Genomic DNA, 17,706 nt, shown 5'->3' with positions numbered 1-17,706 from the left:
AAAGGACATATTTGATTATCTTAAGCACTCAATTCTATGAAGGCTGAAGGAGGCCCATACCTGACTCTGACATCATAGTGTGCTGAGGGTTAAATGAGCGTTGTTCAGGGTGATTTTCACCAAACGATCATTTTTGGAATGTAAAATTGCTAGGCTGTTTTGGCTTTTAAATATTTAAGCAGAAGTAAAGCTGATATATTTGTTAATGAATCTAGATATACAGAGTTTATGAGGATTGTCTTGAATACCGGGGTATATTTAATTAAAAGATCATTATGTTTTTGTTTTTTTTGGTGTTTATTAAACAATTAAATTAATTGTCAAAATATTAAAATAAATATACTATACATCTAAAGACATTGATTGTTACGGAAGTTACTTACCTTTGATGGCAGAATATGAGACATTAGTATTAATTATTTGCATGTGTCTTTTATGTGTGCCATTTTAAGCAATTAACACATTCACAGTTATGGCCAGTAATCCTAGACTCCAGGTCATAAACTTGAGAGGAGTTTGGTATTACAGATTATGGATGGTGTACAGTATTCTGTTACCAAGGTGACCTACACCAGACACCAGTTATATGAAACTGGTAAACATTTTCTTGTTTCAAGGACCCAAACAGTCTTTCACCTTAATAGCATAAAAAAAAGGCAAATTTAATTTTTCATGGCTCCTCAAAATATTGGAGCAGCAGCTGCGGACACTGCTACCCCAGCTGCCCCTGCTACCCCATCTTCTAATGTTCTGGTTGTACTACTTTTTAATAACTTGAAACTGTAAATATATTTTCAGAGTGAGTTATCAGTAGACCAGAAGAAGACGGCATTGTATCAATCCCCCAGCCTGCTGGAGCTTCTGGGACATGTGTACTACTTCGGGGGATTTCTTGTGGGACCAACTGTATGTGTATCAAAGAATTTGTATAAACTTATGGCCAGGCCTCATTTCTCGAAAAAATCTTAAGTAGTACAAGCATAAGTATGTTTTTTTTTTCATTTAGCTAAATCACTTACTAAAACGTGATTTCACAAATTATGAAATAAAAAATGTTTTATCGTGATTTTCATTACATCTTTTTCTTTAAAAGTATCAGAAGTCTTAAAATTTAGAATAAGTCTGATATCGGAAGGGCTGTTTTACAACTTTCATACAAATAAACCAGTCATCGAATTAGTCGCTTGGATGAAAAAACCTGAATTCATATACTACTGCTTGGCATTTCATCTTTGAACAAGCAATGCTGCACAAAACCAAGCATTTGGGCAACCGTGAAATCATTTAACCAGTGCAGGCTTCCGCTAATTTGACCAATGATAAACATATAAACCATTTACTTTGAAAACTTCACATACATTTATTATTTTAAACTTTCCAGTTTAACATGAAGCGTTACCTATCATTTGTGAACGGGGAATACACGGAACAAAAGGGACCACCCAACAAGTATGTCAAATCTATGTCATTCTTCATTGATTCAAATTCCAGATGTTTGATTTGGTATTGTTGATTGGATTATACGATTTGACCTTACTTTTCAGCTGCTGTTGTCTATAGCTTATCTTTGGTTTAGTTTGCACATTTAAATGATTTGATTGGGTAATATTATTTTTGGGATACATATTGACCAATCAAGTAACATTTGAGCCATTAAACCAAACTGATTTTTATTTGAGTTCTATTCAATAGGCTGCATATTTGCTTGTCTTGGCTGTTAAATAAGAATATAGTTCACAAGTACTTGTGAACTACTTTTCCTAACACACTTTTTAATAATAAAATAATGCTTGATAAAATTCCCAAAAATCTTTTCTAGATAAAAGAATAAGCTTTAATGAAATAAGATACTAAAATTTGTAATGCATTGTTTTGAGAAATTTGACCCCGGGCTAATAAACCTTTACAAAACTCATACTCAGTACTTGCCCAGATAAGCTTATACCAAATCCTACATTAAGTTGAAAATCGGTGTTTATTTCCAGTTTGTACGAGGCCGGCAAACGTTTACTGGCGGGGGTCTGGTACATCGCCACATTCCAGGCAATGTCTTCCTTATTCTTCACCGACCAATACATGCTGTCCCAACAGTTTCATGTAAGTATATGACATTCAACTTGTAGTTAGTATCTGAACAGTTAGTACTTTATGATGATGATGATGATGATGATGTTTTACATCAGTGTATGAAGAATGTAAGAAATAACAAGGCAGCATTGATATTTCATAAAAATATTGCATTTAATCAGGGCTATAGTTGCAGTTATTTATATGTTTGAAATGTATATTAAATGTTCTTATTTGTATTATGATTACATATAGACTGACCTTTTACAAATTGTAACTTATACTACCAACTTGACCATTTAACACACTAGGTGAGGCTGGGGCTGGTTTTCATGTTTGTTTTTTTATGCCCCCCTTCGAAGAAGAGGCGCATATTGCTTTGCACATGTCGGTTGGTCCGTCCGTCCGTCCGTTGGTCCGTCGGTAGACCAAAGCTTGTCCGAGTGATAACTCAACAATTCCTGAACATATGGTCATCAAACTTGACTTGAAGGTAGGGCCTGATAATTAGATGACCCCTATTGATTTTGGGGGTCATCGGTCCAAAGGTCAAGGTCGCAGTGACCTTAAATGGTAAAAGGATTTTAAAGCTTGTCCGAGTGTTAACTCAACAATGCCTAGACCTATGGTCATCAAACTTGACATGGAGGCTGGGTCTGACCAGTAGGGTCAAAGGTCTAGGTCACAGTGACCTTGAATGATAAAAGGTTGTCCGAGTGATAACTCCACAATGCCTGCACCCATGGCTGTCAAACTTGACTTGGAGGTTGGGCCTGACCAGTAGATGAACCCTATTGATTTTGGGGGTCATCTGGCAAAAGATCAAGGTCACATTGACCTTGAATGATAAAAGGTTGTCCGAGTGATAACTCGACAATGCCTGCACCCATGGCCCTCAAACTTGACTTGGAGGTTGGGCCTGACCTGTAGATGACCCCTTTTGATTTTAGGGGTCATCGGGTCAAGGTCACATTGACCTTGAATGCAAAAAGCTTGTCTGTGTGATAACTTGACAATGCCTGGCTGCACCTATGGCCCTCAAACTTGACATTAAGGGAGGGGGTGACCAGTTGATGACCCCTATGGATTTTGAGGTCATATAGTCAAAGGTCATGGTCAAAACTTATATTCATCATTAACATTTCGTCATATTGACTTTTTCCCTGCTGCTAAGAGGATACATTTTTGTCTGCAAATATCAGTCATCATCTGAACATGATTAAAAACCGTACCTACTAATACTATCTTCACACTTTGAATGGTCATAATCTTAAAACTGCCTCAAAGGCATCCAGTGTCAATGACAAATCAGCTGTCATTTCAGTCCATGCATATTTCATTCAATTGTCCAAATAATCGTGACAACATGGCGCTCAGGGGGGCATAATGTTTGACAAACATCTCTTGTTTAACATGCTTCACATCTTAGAGCCCTTTTTTTAAATAGTGAAGTAACCAAGAAATATTTTGCCTAATTTTTTTTATAAAGCTTCTTTGCAACATTGCAAATGAAAATGCAGAAAAAAAATCATGAAAAATTGCACTTTATCGTACTTCGTGTCAAAAATATCTGTTAAAACTGTCAAAGATTTGAAAATCATGGGAGGAGTTTATGGTGTCATGAACTGCAGATTATAAACAAATACACTTTCCTTTAGCTTGAAAAGTTCATTGATAATATCATGGTTGTGCTGCTGTGTGATGTTATGCTATTTTTATGTTTTACTTTTTTTTTCCAGAATCTTAGTTTTCTTGCCAAGTGTGCGTACATTCTCGTGTGGGGAAAGTTGAACATCAGCAAATATGTCGGAGTCTGGCTCATAGGGGTATGTGATTGTGTATGGGAACTACTATTTTACTGTATTCCACTTATTGGCATCATCATTTTGTTTATGTTTAAGTTATTTTTACCAATGACATGATTTAAACTGGGAAACCATTGTGTGCTTTTTTTAAACAGAGAAACACAAATGAGACAGCAACATGATTGTTTCATTTATTATTGTACGTAATCATGTAGAATTATGTATTATCGGCCTTATTCTAGCTCAATTGACAATTCTAGGGTTTTTTTTAGGAGATAATGTATTTAACAATTTTTGGACCATCTGGTGTCTAGCCCCCTTAATTCTGCAGCTCAAACTAAACACTAAGATTCTATTTTTAAAATTATTTAAATCTAAGGTGGTTATTGAATACAAATAATAATAATATATTAAGGAAATAGATACTGAAGAAATCATGCAATGTATGTAAATAAAGAAATTTAACGGACAGTATTGAATACTATTAGTTGAAATACCTCCAATGGATTTTAGACAATATGGAAATACAACAAGAATGACAGAAATAGATGAGACCACATGGAGTGGGAAGGACTTCACATGCTAATATAGTGCTAATTATGCAACAATTGCTTTCACAGTTGTGAAACATGAATGTTCCAGAAACCAATAGCCTTTCCTCCACTATATTGCCTCACCCTAATGCCAGAACTCAATACATATGAAAATAGAATCACATTCTTGCACTAAGGTGATAAATTTGATTCTCTAACAGATGCACACATTAGCAGTTATCTGCACTCCTATTTTAGGTTTATGCACATCATCCAGTACTGTTCAAGATGTCGTATGTTTTAACATATCATTGAGGGTTGTTGAAGATTTCTTATGTTTTAACATATCATTGAGGGTTGTTCAAGATTTCTAATGTTTTAACATATCATTGAGGCTTTTTCAAGATTTCTTATGTTTTAACATATCATTGAGGGTTCTTCAATATTTCTTATGTTTAAAATATCTTCAGGGTTGCTCAAGATTTCTTGTGTTTAAACATATCATTGAGAGTTGTTCAAAAATTCTTATGTTTAAAATATCATCAGAGTTGTTCAAGATTTCTTATGTTTAAAATATCATCAGGGTTGTTCAAAATTTCTTATGTTTAAAATATCATCAGGGTTGTTCAAAATTTCTTATGTTTAAAATATCATCAGGGTTGCTCAAGATTTCTTATGTTTAAAATATCATCAGGGTTGTTCAAAATTTCTTATGTTTAAACATATTATCAGGGTTGCTCAAGATTTCTTATGTTTAAAATATCATCAGGGTTGTTTAAAATTTCTTATGTTTAAAATATCATCAGGGTTGTTCAAAATTTCTTATGTTTAAAATATCATCAGGGTTGCTCAAGATTTCTTATGTTTAAAGTATCATCAGGGTTGTTCAAAATTTCTTATGTTTAAACATATTATCAGGGTTGCTCAAGATTTCTTATGTTTAAACATATCATTGAGAGTTGTTCAAAATTTCTTATGTTTAAAATATCATCAGGGTTGTTCAAAATTTCTTATGTTTAAACAAATTATCAGGGTTGCTCAAGATTTCTTATTTTTAAACATCATCAGGGTTGTTCAAGATTTCTTATGTTTAAACATATCATTGAGAGTTGTTCAAAATTTCTTATGTTTAAAATATCATCAGGGTTGTTCAAAATTTCTTATGTTTAAACAAATTATCAGGGTTGCTCAAGATTTCTTATTTTTAAACATCATCAGGGTTGTTCAAGATTTCTTATGTTTAAACATATCATTGAGGGTTGTTTAAGATTTCCTATGTTTAAACATCATCAGGGTTGCTCAAGATTTCTTATGTTTTAACATATCATCAAGGGTTGTTAAAAAATTACAAAACTTTTTACTTGTGTCAACTGTAGTTCCAGAGCTGTATTTTGACTGTTTCAATGAGTGGACCTACGGCCTTGAGTTCCCAACCATATGTAGAAAAATGGTGAAATTAAGAATCTATTTAATCATTTCAGTTCAAACTTCTTTATTTCTCCAGGAAGGTAGCTGTATTTTGACTGGTCTCACGTATAACGGAAAAGACAAGAATGGCAATGTTCTGTGGGACGGCTGTTCCAATGCCCATATTTACACCTTTGAGTCGTCAGCTACGTTCCGTGAGCTGATCTCTGGCTTCAATGTGAACACCAACAACTGGATGGCCAGGTAACTAACTGTAATGTGAACACCAACAACCGGATGGCCAGGTAACTAACTGTAATGTGAACACCAACAACCGGATGGCCAGGTAACTAACTGTAATGTGAACACCAACAACTGGATGGCCAGGTAACTAACTGTTATGTGAACACCAACAACCAGATGGCCAGGTAACTAACTGTAATGTGAACACCAACAACTGGATGGCCAGGTAACTAACTATAATGTGAACACCAACAACTGGATGGCCAGGTAACTAACTGTAATGTGAACACCAATAACCGGATAGCCAGGTAACTAACTGTAATGTGAACACCAACAACTGGATGGCCAGGTAACTAACTGTAATGTGAACACCAACAACTGGATGGCCAGGTAAAAAAACTAACTGTAATGGGAACACCAACAACTGGATGGCCAGGTAAGTATCTGTAATGTCAACACCAACAACTGGATGGCCAGGTAACTAACTGTAATGTGAACACCAACAACTGGATGGCCAGGTAAACAAAAACTAACTATAATGTGAACACCAACAACTGGATGGCCAGGTAACTAACTGTAATGTGAACACCAACAACTGGATGGCTAGGTAACTAACTGTAATGTGAACACCAACAACTGGATGGCCAGGTAAAAAAACTAACTGTAATGTGAGCACCAACAACTGGATGGCCAGGTAAATAACTGTAATGTGTACACCAACAACTGGATGGCCAGGTAAATAACTGTAATGTGAACACCAACAACTGGATGGCCAGGTAAATAACTGTAATGTGAACACCAACAACTGGATGGCCAGGTAACTAACTGTAATGTGTACACCAACAACTGGATGACCAGGTAAATAACTGTAATGTGAACACCAACAACTGGATAACCAGGTAACTAACTGTAATGTGAACACCAGCAACTGGATGGCCAGGTAAGTAACTGTAATGTGAACACCAACAACTGGATGGCCAGGTAAGTAACTGTAATGTCAACACCAACAACTGGATGGCCAGGTAAGTAACTGTAATGTCAACACCAACAACTGGATGGCCAGGTAAGTAACTGTAATGTCAACACCAACAACTGGATGGCCAGGTAAGTAACTGTAATGTGAACACCAACAACTGGATGGCCAGGTAAGTAACTGTAATGTGAACACCAACAACTGGATGGCCAGGTAAGTAACTGTAATGTCAACACCAACAACTGGATGGCCAGGTAAGTAACTGTAATGTCAACACCAACAACTGGATGGCCAGGTAAGGAACTGTAATGTCAACACCAACAACTGGATGGCCAGGTAACTAACTGTAATGTGTTCCATGTACAACTGGATGGCCAGGTAACTAACTGTAATGTGTTCCATGTACAACTGGATGGCCAGGTAACTAACTGTAATGTGTTCCATGTACAACTGGATGGCCAGGTTACTAACTGTAATGTGTTCCATGTACAACTGGATGGCCAGGTAACTAACTGTAATGTGTTCCATGTACAACTGGATGGCCAGGTAACTAACTGTAATGTGTTCCATGTTTTAGACTGTTTTCCTTTGTGCCTTTACATGAACTCCTATATTGGAACAATTCCAAGTAGGCAGAGCTTAACCGTTCAGTAACTAGGATGCGGATACATAGCAAATGCTATTCACTTATCCTTCATGTTAATTATTGAGAAGTGTCCTTGACAGCATTGTACAAAACAGTTACATCACCCACTCCTGAAGCGCTTGTGTACAAATTCAATAACACACATGTTGTTGGTACAGTAACTATTACTTCACGAAAGTAAATTTGAATATGAGTAAAACCATAACCTTCAAATTGTGCTTGTATAAACATTTTGTAAGTTTGCAACAAATTTTAAATTTCATACAAATGTCTGACTATTTACATATTTCTTAAAAAACTACCTTCGTATTTATCATAATTTATGTGTTTAATTTTCAACTAGCATAGTTTATCATCATTATAGTTTTCTTCCATGTTGGAAATCAGCAGCCAATTTTGCAAAACTTGGATAAACTTGGATGTCCAACTTTTGTTTAGGGTAGTTAGTGCACATGTCCAATTTTTAGCTCGACTATTCGAAGAATAGGTGGGCTATACTACTCGCCCCAGCGTCAGCATCAGGTTAAAGTTTTAGGGCAAGTTGGGATTTTCACTTATAAGTCCAATACCCTACATTCAATTGACTTAATACTTCACGCAGTTGTTCAGGGCCATCACATGATGAGGTTAGATAACTCCATATTATTCTTCACACAGATTATGGCCCCTGATTGACTATGGAACTTAGGTTAAAGTTTTAGGGCAAGTTGGAATATTTATTAATAACTTCTATATCCTTTGTTCAATTGACTTAATACTTCACACAGTTGTTCAGGACCATCACACAATGAGGTTACATAACTCCATATTATCCTAAATACAAGTTATGGCCCCTGATTGACTTAGGTTAAAGTTTTAGGGCAGGTTAAAGTTTTAGGGCAAGTTGGCATTTTCACTTAAAACTCCAATACCATTCATTCAATTGACTTAATACTTCACACAGATGTTCAGAGCCATCACATAATGAGGTTAGATAACTCCATATTATCTTTTATACAAATTATGGCCCCTGATTGACTATGGAACTTAGGTTAAAGTTTTAGGGCAGGTTGGGATATTGTTTAATAACTTCTATACCCTTCATTCAATTGACTTCACACTTCACACAATTATTCAGGACCATCACCCAATGAGGTTACATAACTTCATATCCTTGATACAAGTTATGGCCCCTGACTTAGGTTAGAGTTTTAGGCAAGTAAAAGTTAAGGGCAAGTTGGGATTTTAATAAAAAAACTTCTATACTGTTCATTAAATGCACTTAATAAAATTCAAAATTATTTACGACCATCTTACAACAAGAACATAACTCCGTTGAAAGCCTAAATACAAATTATGGCCCTTGATTTTTTTTTTATTCTTGATTTTTTTATTTTTTTTTCCTTTGAAAGTCATATTTGTACATTCTTAACCACATTTTCATAATGGGAAATCAAGTTATTTGAATGACTTGCGTCATTGTTTGGGGCGGGATGGTAGGAGTGCAGCATCAAAGTCACCTTATGTATCGAATAATTTTAGTTAGCTTTGACATAAAGAGACCAAACTTGGTATTATTACATCGTTATTGTATTCTAAGTCAAAGCGGCGTAGTCGAGCGCGCTGTCTTACGACGGCTCTTGTTATGTTAAGGGTAGTTAGTGCACATGTCCAACTTTTATGTTTAGTGTAATCAGTGCACATGTAATGGAATTGGTTGATTTGTAATTATTGGATAAATATTGACCAATCAATGATCATCTTGGCTAAATTTTACCGAACCAAAACAATTCCAAGCAGCCAATTGTATAAACCTGGTTAAATGCATAGTTTGGTCAAAGTAAACTAAAATGATTATTGATTGGTCAATACTTATCCAAAACTTGTTACTGACCAATCAAATCAAAGTTTTATACAATTGGCTGCAGTTTCATACAATTGGCTGCAGTTTCATACAATTGGCTGCAGACAACAACTTTGCCATATCTGAGTACCTGTCCAAGTCTGAATGTAAAAGTAATATAAATTCCTCACATATATATGTAAAATATGTTCTTGTAACAACTTATTAATTCTAACATCATTGAGAATTTTATTTTGTTTTGTCTACTGTAAGATATGTTTATTACTTCTTTAGGTACATCTTCAAGCGTCTGCGTTTCCTTGGTAATGTCCAGATATCACAGGTTGTGACATTGTTATACCTGGCTGTGTGGCACGGGCTGCATTCTGGATATTACATGAACTTCTTCCTAGAGTTCATTATGATCAATGGGGAAACACAGGTACAATAGGAACTCACTTGTGTCTCCAGTATTGCTTGCCAGATATATGGAGATGGTAGCCCTACTTTCTCGAAAATTCTTCAGCTTAACATACTTAAGCAGCTTGTTTTGATTAGCAAAATTTCTTACTTGAACTTACTTATTTTTTTGATAAATAAAACTGAATTTTTCATGATTATCAGACAGATAACTTCAATAATCCATCAAAAAAACTTTCCATTGATTAAGTGATTATGAATATGTTTATCAGGGTTGTTGGACATCATGTGAATTGTTGTCGTCCAATAGGTCACACTGTCTTTTCTGCTCTTTAACTTAAGCATTTTCTTATCCAATCTTTGCCAAACTTGGTAAATCTGTAACCTCACATATTTTCTCCACAAATCTGTAACCTCAATATTTTCTCCACTAATCTGTTACCTCACATAATTCCCCCCACATATCTTTTACCTCACATACTTTCCCCACATATCTGTTACCTCCCATATTTCCCCACTTATCTGTTACCTCCCATATTTCCCCACTTATCTGTTACCTCACATATTTTCCCACTTATCTGTTACCTCACATATTTTCCCCACATATCTGTTACCTCACATATTTTCCCACTTATCTGTTACCTCACATATTTTCCCCACTTATTTGTTACCTCACATATTATCACCACTAATCTGCAACTTCACATATTTTCACCACTTATCTGTTACCTCACATATTTTCCCCACTTATCTGTTACCTCACATATTTCCCCACTTATCTGTTACCTCACATATTTTACCACTAATCTGTTACCTCACATATTTTCCCCACTTATCTGTTACCTCACATATTTTACCACTAATTTGTTACCTCACATATTATCACCACTAATCTGCAACTTCACATATTTTCACCACTTATCTGTTACCTCACATATTTTCCCCACTTATCTGTTACCTCACATATTTCCCCACTTATCTGTTACCTCACATATTTTCCCACTTATCTGTTACCTCACATATTTTCCCCACATATCTGTTACCTCACATATTTTCCCACTTATCTGTTACCTCACATATTTCCCCACTTATCTGTTACCTCACATATTTTCCCACTTATCTGTTACCTCACATATTTTCCCCACATATCTGTTACCTCACATATTTTCCCACTTATCTGTTACCTCACATATTTTCCCCACTTATTTGTTACCTCACATATTATCACCACTAATCTGCAACTTCACATATTTTCACCACTTATCTGTTACCTCACATACTTTCACCACTTATCTGTTACCTCCCATATTTCCCCACTTATCTGTTACCTCACATATTTTACCACTAATCTGTTACCTCACATATTTTCCCCACATATCTGTTACCTCACATATTTTCCCACTTATCTGTTACCTCACATATTTTCCCCACTTATTTGTTACCTCACATATTATCACCACTAATCTGCAACTTCACATATTTTCACCACTTATCTGTTACCTCACATATTTTCCCCACTTATTTGTTACCTCACATATTATCACCACTATTCTGCAACTTCACATATTATCACCACTTATCTGTTACCTCACATATTTTCTTCACTTATCTGTAACCTCACATATTATCACCACTCATCTGTTACATCACATATTATCTCCACTGATCTTAAACCTCACATATTATCATTACTTATCTGTTACCTCACACTTATCTCCACTGATCTTTTACCTCATATATTAACTCCATTGATCTGTTACCTCACGTATAACCACCACTTATCTGTAACCTCACATATTTACTTCACTAATCTGTTACCTCACATATTATCTCCACTGATCTTTAACCTCACATATTAGCATTACTTATCTGTTACCTTACAATTATCTCCACTGATCTGTAACCTCACATATTATCACCACTAATATGTTACCTCACATACTTTATCCACTAATCTGCTACCTCACATATTAACTCCATTGATCTGTTACCTCATATATTATCACCATTAATCTGTTACCTCACATTATCACCACTTATCTGTTACATCACATATTTTCTTCACTTATCTGTTATCTCACATATTTTCTCCACTAATCTGCTACCTCACATATTTTCTCCATTTTATTGTAATCTGACATTCTTTCTTCACAGTTGGCTGGTGTTATACGACAGTTCCCTGGATTACAAGCAATCCTCTCCGGCGCTTTGTTACGACCTCTAGTCTGGTTTGTGAAGAAAACACTGCTCCTGTTCTTCGTTGGTTATGCCCTCGTCAGCTTCGTACACCTCAAGTGGAGCAGATACTCCCAGGTGCGTTGCTGTTTTTGTTTATAAATCAAGATTTTTACTTCTGTCTCCTTGAGTTGTGTCCCCTTATCTCTCTAACAACAGAAGACATACATTAATGGTGTTATTGCTCAGCACATTGTTAAAATTAACAACATTGTTAATATCTTCATTGTTAACTTATTTTTTTTACTGCTGTGGAGGTTTCATGGATACACTTATGAACTGAAGTAGGACAAAATTTAGGACATTTATTTCAGCATTATTAGTTTTATTTAAATATATGTGCACATTATATAAGATTTGACATTTGAAAGTTAACAATAATGTTGTCAATGTAAAGTGATCCGCCATGTGAAATCTCTTGTACTTCTATGGTTGAGTGGAACATGTGATAAAATCCATGTGATATATGTTACAGGTCTATGGTTCGATTGAACATGTGATATAATCCATGTGATATATGTTACAGGTCTATGGTTCGATTGAACATGTGATATAATCCATGTGATATATGTTACAAGTATATGGTTCGATTGAACATGTGATATAATCCATGTGATATATGTTACAGGTCTATGGTTCAGTTGAACATGTGATATAATCCATGTGATATATATTACAGGTCTATGGTTCGATTGAACATGTGATATAATCCATGTGATATATGTTACAGGTCTATGGTTCGATTGAACATGTGATATAATCCATGTGATATATGTTACAGGTCTATGGTTCAGTTGAACATGTGATATAATCCATGCGATATATGTTACAGGTGTATGGTTCAGTGGAACATGTGATATAATCCATGCGATATATATTACAGGTGTATGGTTCGTTGGAACATGTGATATAATCCATGCGATATATGTTACAGGTGTATGGTTCAGCGGAACATGTGATATAATCCATGCGATATATGTTACAGGTCTATGGTTCGGTTGAACATGTGATATAATCCATGCGATATATGTTACAGGACTATGGTTCGGTTGAACATGTGATATAATCCATGCGATATATGTTACAGGACTATGGTTCGGTTGAACATGTGATATAATCCATGCGATATATGTTACAGGTCTATGGTTCGGTGGAACATGTGATATAATCCATGCGATATATGTTACAGGTCTATGGTTCGGTGGAACATGTGATATAATCCATGCGATATATGTTACAGGTCTATGGTTCGGTGGAACATGTGATATAATCCATGCGATATATGTTACAGGTCTATGGTTCGGTGGAACATGTGATATAATCCATGCGATATATGTTACAGGACTATGGTTCGGTTGAACATGTGATATAATCCATGCGATATATGCTACAGGTCTATGGTTCGGTGGAACATGTGATATAATCCATGCGATATATATTACAGGTGTATGGTTCAGTGGAACATGTGATATAATCCATGCGATATATGTTACAGGTCTATGTTTCTGTGGAACATGTGATATAATCCATGCGATATATATATGTTACAGGTGTTTGGTCCAGTAGAACATGTGATATAATCCATGTGATATATGTTACAGGTCTATGGTTCGGTGTACTATGTTGGCCATGTGATATTTCTTGTGCTGCCTTTTTTGTGTCTGCTAGTTCGATTACTTGTCAGATCCCCTTCTAAACGTGATACCAACGGAGCCTCGGTCAAGTATGTACTTGGTTTTCATGCAGTCAAGCAGAACATCAAGGATTTAGTTGCTAATTATGTGACACAGGAGCAGTATAAGGATAATTAATTTTGAAAAATAATAATTTTAGAGCATAAAGTATTGATATAATTTGATAACAAATAACACATGTTATAACAATGAAATATCTCTTCAGAAAAAATCACAAGTGTTGAACGATAGAGTAAACTTTCTTTTATGCTTTTTCATGAAATATGCTATTTTCTTCTGGGGGTTTCCCTGCTCTTACAGATTTTGGTGTAGTTTAATAAAATCAATTGTAAAAAAAGTAAAACTATATCCTTTAGAATGTCAATAAACTGCACGGGGTAAAGGAATCATTTTGAATATGTGTATACACTTAAGCCATAATAAAGATGATTAAACTTTAGCCTCTTTTTCAGAGAACCCGCAGATGACAAGAAGACAAGTTGAGGACTATGCCACAAAATATGTTCAAATGCAACACAGTTTCGACGCAACATAGTTCAAACGCAACAATTTTTAAAGGCAACATAGGTTAAATGTAACATAGTTCAAATGAAACAGAGTTTAAATGCAACATGATTTTAATGCAACATAGTTCAAATGCAACATAATTTAAATGCAACATAGTTTAATAGTTTAAATGCATCATAGTCCAAATGCAACATAGTTCAAATGCAACATAGTTCAAATGCAACATAGTTTAAATGCAACATAGTTCAAACTCAACATATCATCCACTCGTTCAGCATTTCCATATAGCAATACACATGGCGCAATTTGTGATACACGGATACTCATGCATTTTTTAAAGAGAGGAAAAATGGATTATATGGGCTGTTACTCTGGAATTCAGTTGTTTCCATTGATTTTTGATTTTTTTCATATTTTTGAATGTTTCTGTTTGTAAAACTGTGCATAATTTAAAATTAGTTTTATTTATACTTTAAATTGTTCATTTAGCCATATAAGCCCGCCTTAAAACATTGTTGGTTTGAATTTGCCTGACTGACAGATCTATATAAGCTGCTTTTCCATGTTTTATTTTTAAAGCTCAAATAAGAATGAAATAGTAATAAAATGTTTTCCTGTTTATTGTTGAATCTTCAATGCAGTCTTAAAATAAAAATAATCAGGACTTTAAGATTTTCTTTTAAGATATCTTTGTTTACCATAAGCGAGTAAATAAGAATTTAAAAAAGAATCTGTAAGAATTTTATTAGTATTTGTGTTTCGTGGTGGCTGTGTGTCAGTATTTATTAGTAAACTTTGTTTCCATAAGTGTATTTATGTTTGTTTTTGGTTTTGTAAAACATTTTGAAAGAGTGTTCATAGCAATATATATGGAGCATTTGGTTTCAAACTATTTTGCAATGCTTCATCGTTTAATTGAAAATTTGATAGTTAGGTTGTGACCAAGCAATTCAATTTTCTTTGTGATGTTGTCTATCTTCTGAATGCTTATAATAATAAGAGATTTAACATTGTTCTTTACAAAACAGAGATATATTTGGAAGAGTACACAGCTGGGTAAACCAAATTGGACTCCCCTAATATATTGTGTATTTTACAGAACTATGTTAATAATTTATTATTTCTGTACCTTTATTATTCCAAATGGTGTTATTATATATATGTATATATATTATTATCAGAATTTGACAACATTTTGACGTTTTGTTTGTTTGTTTGTAAAACAAACGAGAATGGATCATGGTTATTAAAGAAGATGAGGGGAGCTTATTTACCCTTGCTATCTGGTTATATTTACACCTCAACTTCCATTCCTTAAATGAACTACCTTTAGGCAATTGCGTTCATCAATTGATGAACGCAACATCTTCGGATATGTTCGGATCGCAATTCATCGCATAACAATATACATGAAAACTATTGATCTTGTTATTGTTTGTATTGTGTCAACAGGTCCCGTAAAATATAAATCACCATTTTAGAAAGTGCTAAGTTATTATATTTTAAACGTTTTGTTGCCCAAAGAGTTTCAATTTTACGTTTAAAAGTGATTTCAAGTGGTTGATCTTTTCCCGCGTTATTGTGACGTCATTTGAAAAAAATGTTTTCAGTAACAGTCGGGTCGTCCTATTTACAGAATGGGTCAGAAAGGATTACTGAAAGGTAATCCAAAATGAAATTAAGTATTTTTTTAATGTTTTTTGAACAAAATAATGAACTATTGGTGTAAATATAAGGAATGAATTGCGGGGTTGATGTCATTATCGGGGATATGTCAACGCAATTGTGCTGGTCAAAGTACGCGTGGAGTCCTTCGGAGTCCACACATTTAGACCAGCCCAATTGCGTTTATACCCCGATAAAGACATCAAACCTGCAATTCATTCCTTAAATAACAATTTTGAGAGCAATATACCGGTACATTGTTAAAAGCCCAGTTATGTACGGTAAGATTATACTTTGAGCATATCCAGCAAACATTTCTTTTTAGTGAAAGCGTTGTAGGCTTGTACAAGTTTGGACAACTGTTTACCCATTGTGTTCATCAGTCATACAATTATCTATTCTGCTTGAGAAAAGATTAAGGAATAGACATAGCTGTGATATTCATGATTAGTGTCTCTGAAACACCTTAGTTTAGATATTACTCAGAAATTTGTCAAGATACTCATATGAAAGCTGGTTTTATTTACAATCCAAGCTCCAATTTCTCAAAGAAATCATCAGCTTATGTATTTTATTTCATTTAGCCAGAATATTTACTTAATCTTGATTTTAAAAAATAAAGTATAGTTTATCATGATTATTATGAAGATAATTTCATTTTAAAGTCACAGAATCTTTTTACAGAACTTATCATTAAATCAAAATAAAGGATTTTTTACAGAACTTATCATTAAATCAAAATTAAGGACTCTTTAATTAGGGCCAGGTAAGGATAACAATCATATTGCTTTGGCTGAAATATTGACAGAGTTATTTCCCTTTAACAAGTAAGAAAAATAGAAAATGCTTTTGCTTGCCAAGCTTGTGTGATAGAAATAACTTGCACCATTCCCTGTACTGTTATCAGTATTTTATATATATTAGCTTGCTTTCATATTAGCCAAGCTGGTAAGTCAGAATGGCTCAGGAATTTGTAGATTCCTACCAACTAACATATTTGTTAATTTTTGACATTGGAGCCCTTTAATAAAAAAGCTTACCAGCAAAACTGATAAATTTGGTTAAGATGCAACAATTGTTGACCTTAAGTTTAAAGAAATTGGTCCTTTACATCCAGTTTGTGGAAACAAGTAATTCAAGCCAAAGGAGTTCGAGCCAATGGTAGGTTTGTATTATATTTAATTAATTAAATGGTATTTTATATATTATTAAGTCATTGTATCATATTTATTTATTCAAGAAAAGTGACTTGAGTTAGGAAAATGACTGAATGTTTCATGAGTACTGGACTTGATGTATTGGAATTGGAATACATTTTAAAATTACTTATGAATTTTGATTTGTGATTCCTATCTTGCTCTATGGGTAAATCTGATGCTAAATATCACCTGAACACCTCAACTTGTGTAAAACCTATCCCTATTTTTTTAATTTCTTGACTAAAATTGTAAATAAGTGAAAATTAAAGCTTGTTCAATTGATAAAGGTCTTGTCATATGTATGATAATGTCTTGCCATATATAATTCAGTATGATACTGTCTTGCCATACAGTATTCAGCATGATAAAGTCTTGCCATACATAATTCAGTATAATAAGGTCTTGCCATACAGTATTCAGCATGATAAAGTCTTGTCATTCAGAATTCAGCATGATAAGGTCTTGCCATTCAGAATTCAGCATGATAAGG

At 34.4% G+C, this 17,706-nt stretch overlaps 1 protein-coding gene across 1 annotated transcript in view; it reads left to right on the top strand.

Annotated features, from left to right (window-relative positions):
- Positions 1–17,502, top strand: part of LOC128246832 (lysophospholipid acyltransferase 5-like) — a 30,553-nt gene extending 13,051 nt beyond the window's left edge. Inside the window, exons 5-13 of the mRNA XM_052965301.1 lie at positions 799–906; positions 1,382–1,449; positions 1,986–2,097; positions 3,807–3,893; positions 5,910–6,076; positions 9,791–9,938; positions 12,071–12,229; positions 13,753–13,874; positions 14,298–17,502. Coding sequence (XP_052821261.1) covers positions 799–906; positions 1,382–1,449; positions 1,986–2,097; positions 3,807–3,893; positions 5,910–6,076; positions 9,791–9,938; positions 12,071–12,229; positions 13,753–13,874; positions 14,298–14,328 — 1,002 coding nt within the window. The 3' untranslated portion in view covers positions 14,329–17,502. The remainder of the gene's footprint in view (positions 1–798; positions 907–1,381; positions 1,450–1,985; positions 2,098–3,806; positions 3,894–5,909; positions 6,077–9,790; positions 9,939–12,070; positions 12,230–13,752; positions 13,875–14,297) is intronic.
- Positions 17,503–17,706: the final 204 nt, after the last annotated feature.

The sequence above is a fragment of the Mya arenaria genome, chromosome 9 (genome assembly GCF_026914265.1).
Source record: "Mya arenaria isolate MELC-2E11 chromosome 9, ASM2691426v1".
NCBI lineage: Eukaryota > Metazoa > Mollusca > Bivalvia > Myida > Myidae > Mya > Mya arenaria.
This window is presented reverse-complemented; position numbering and strand designations above follow the sequence as displayed.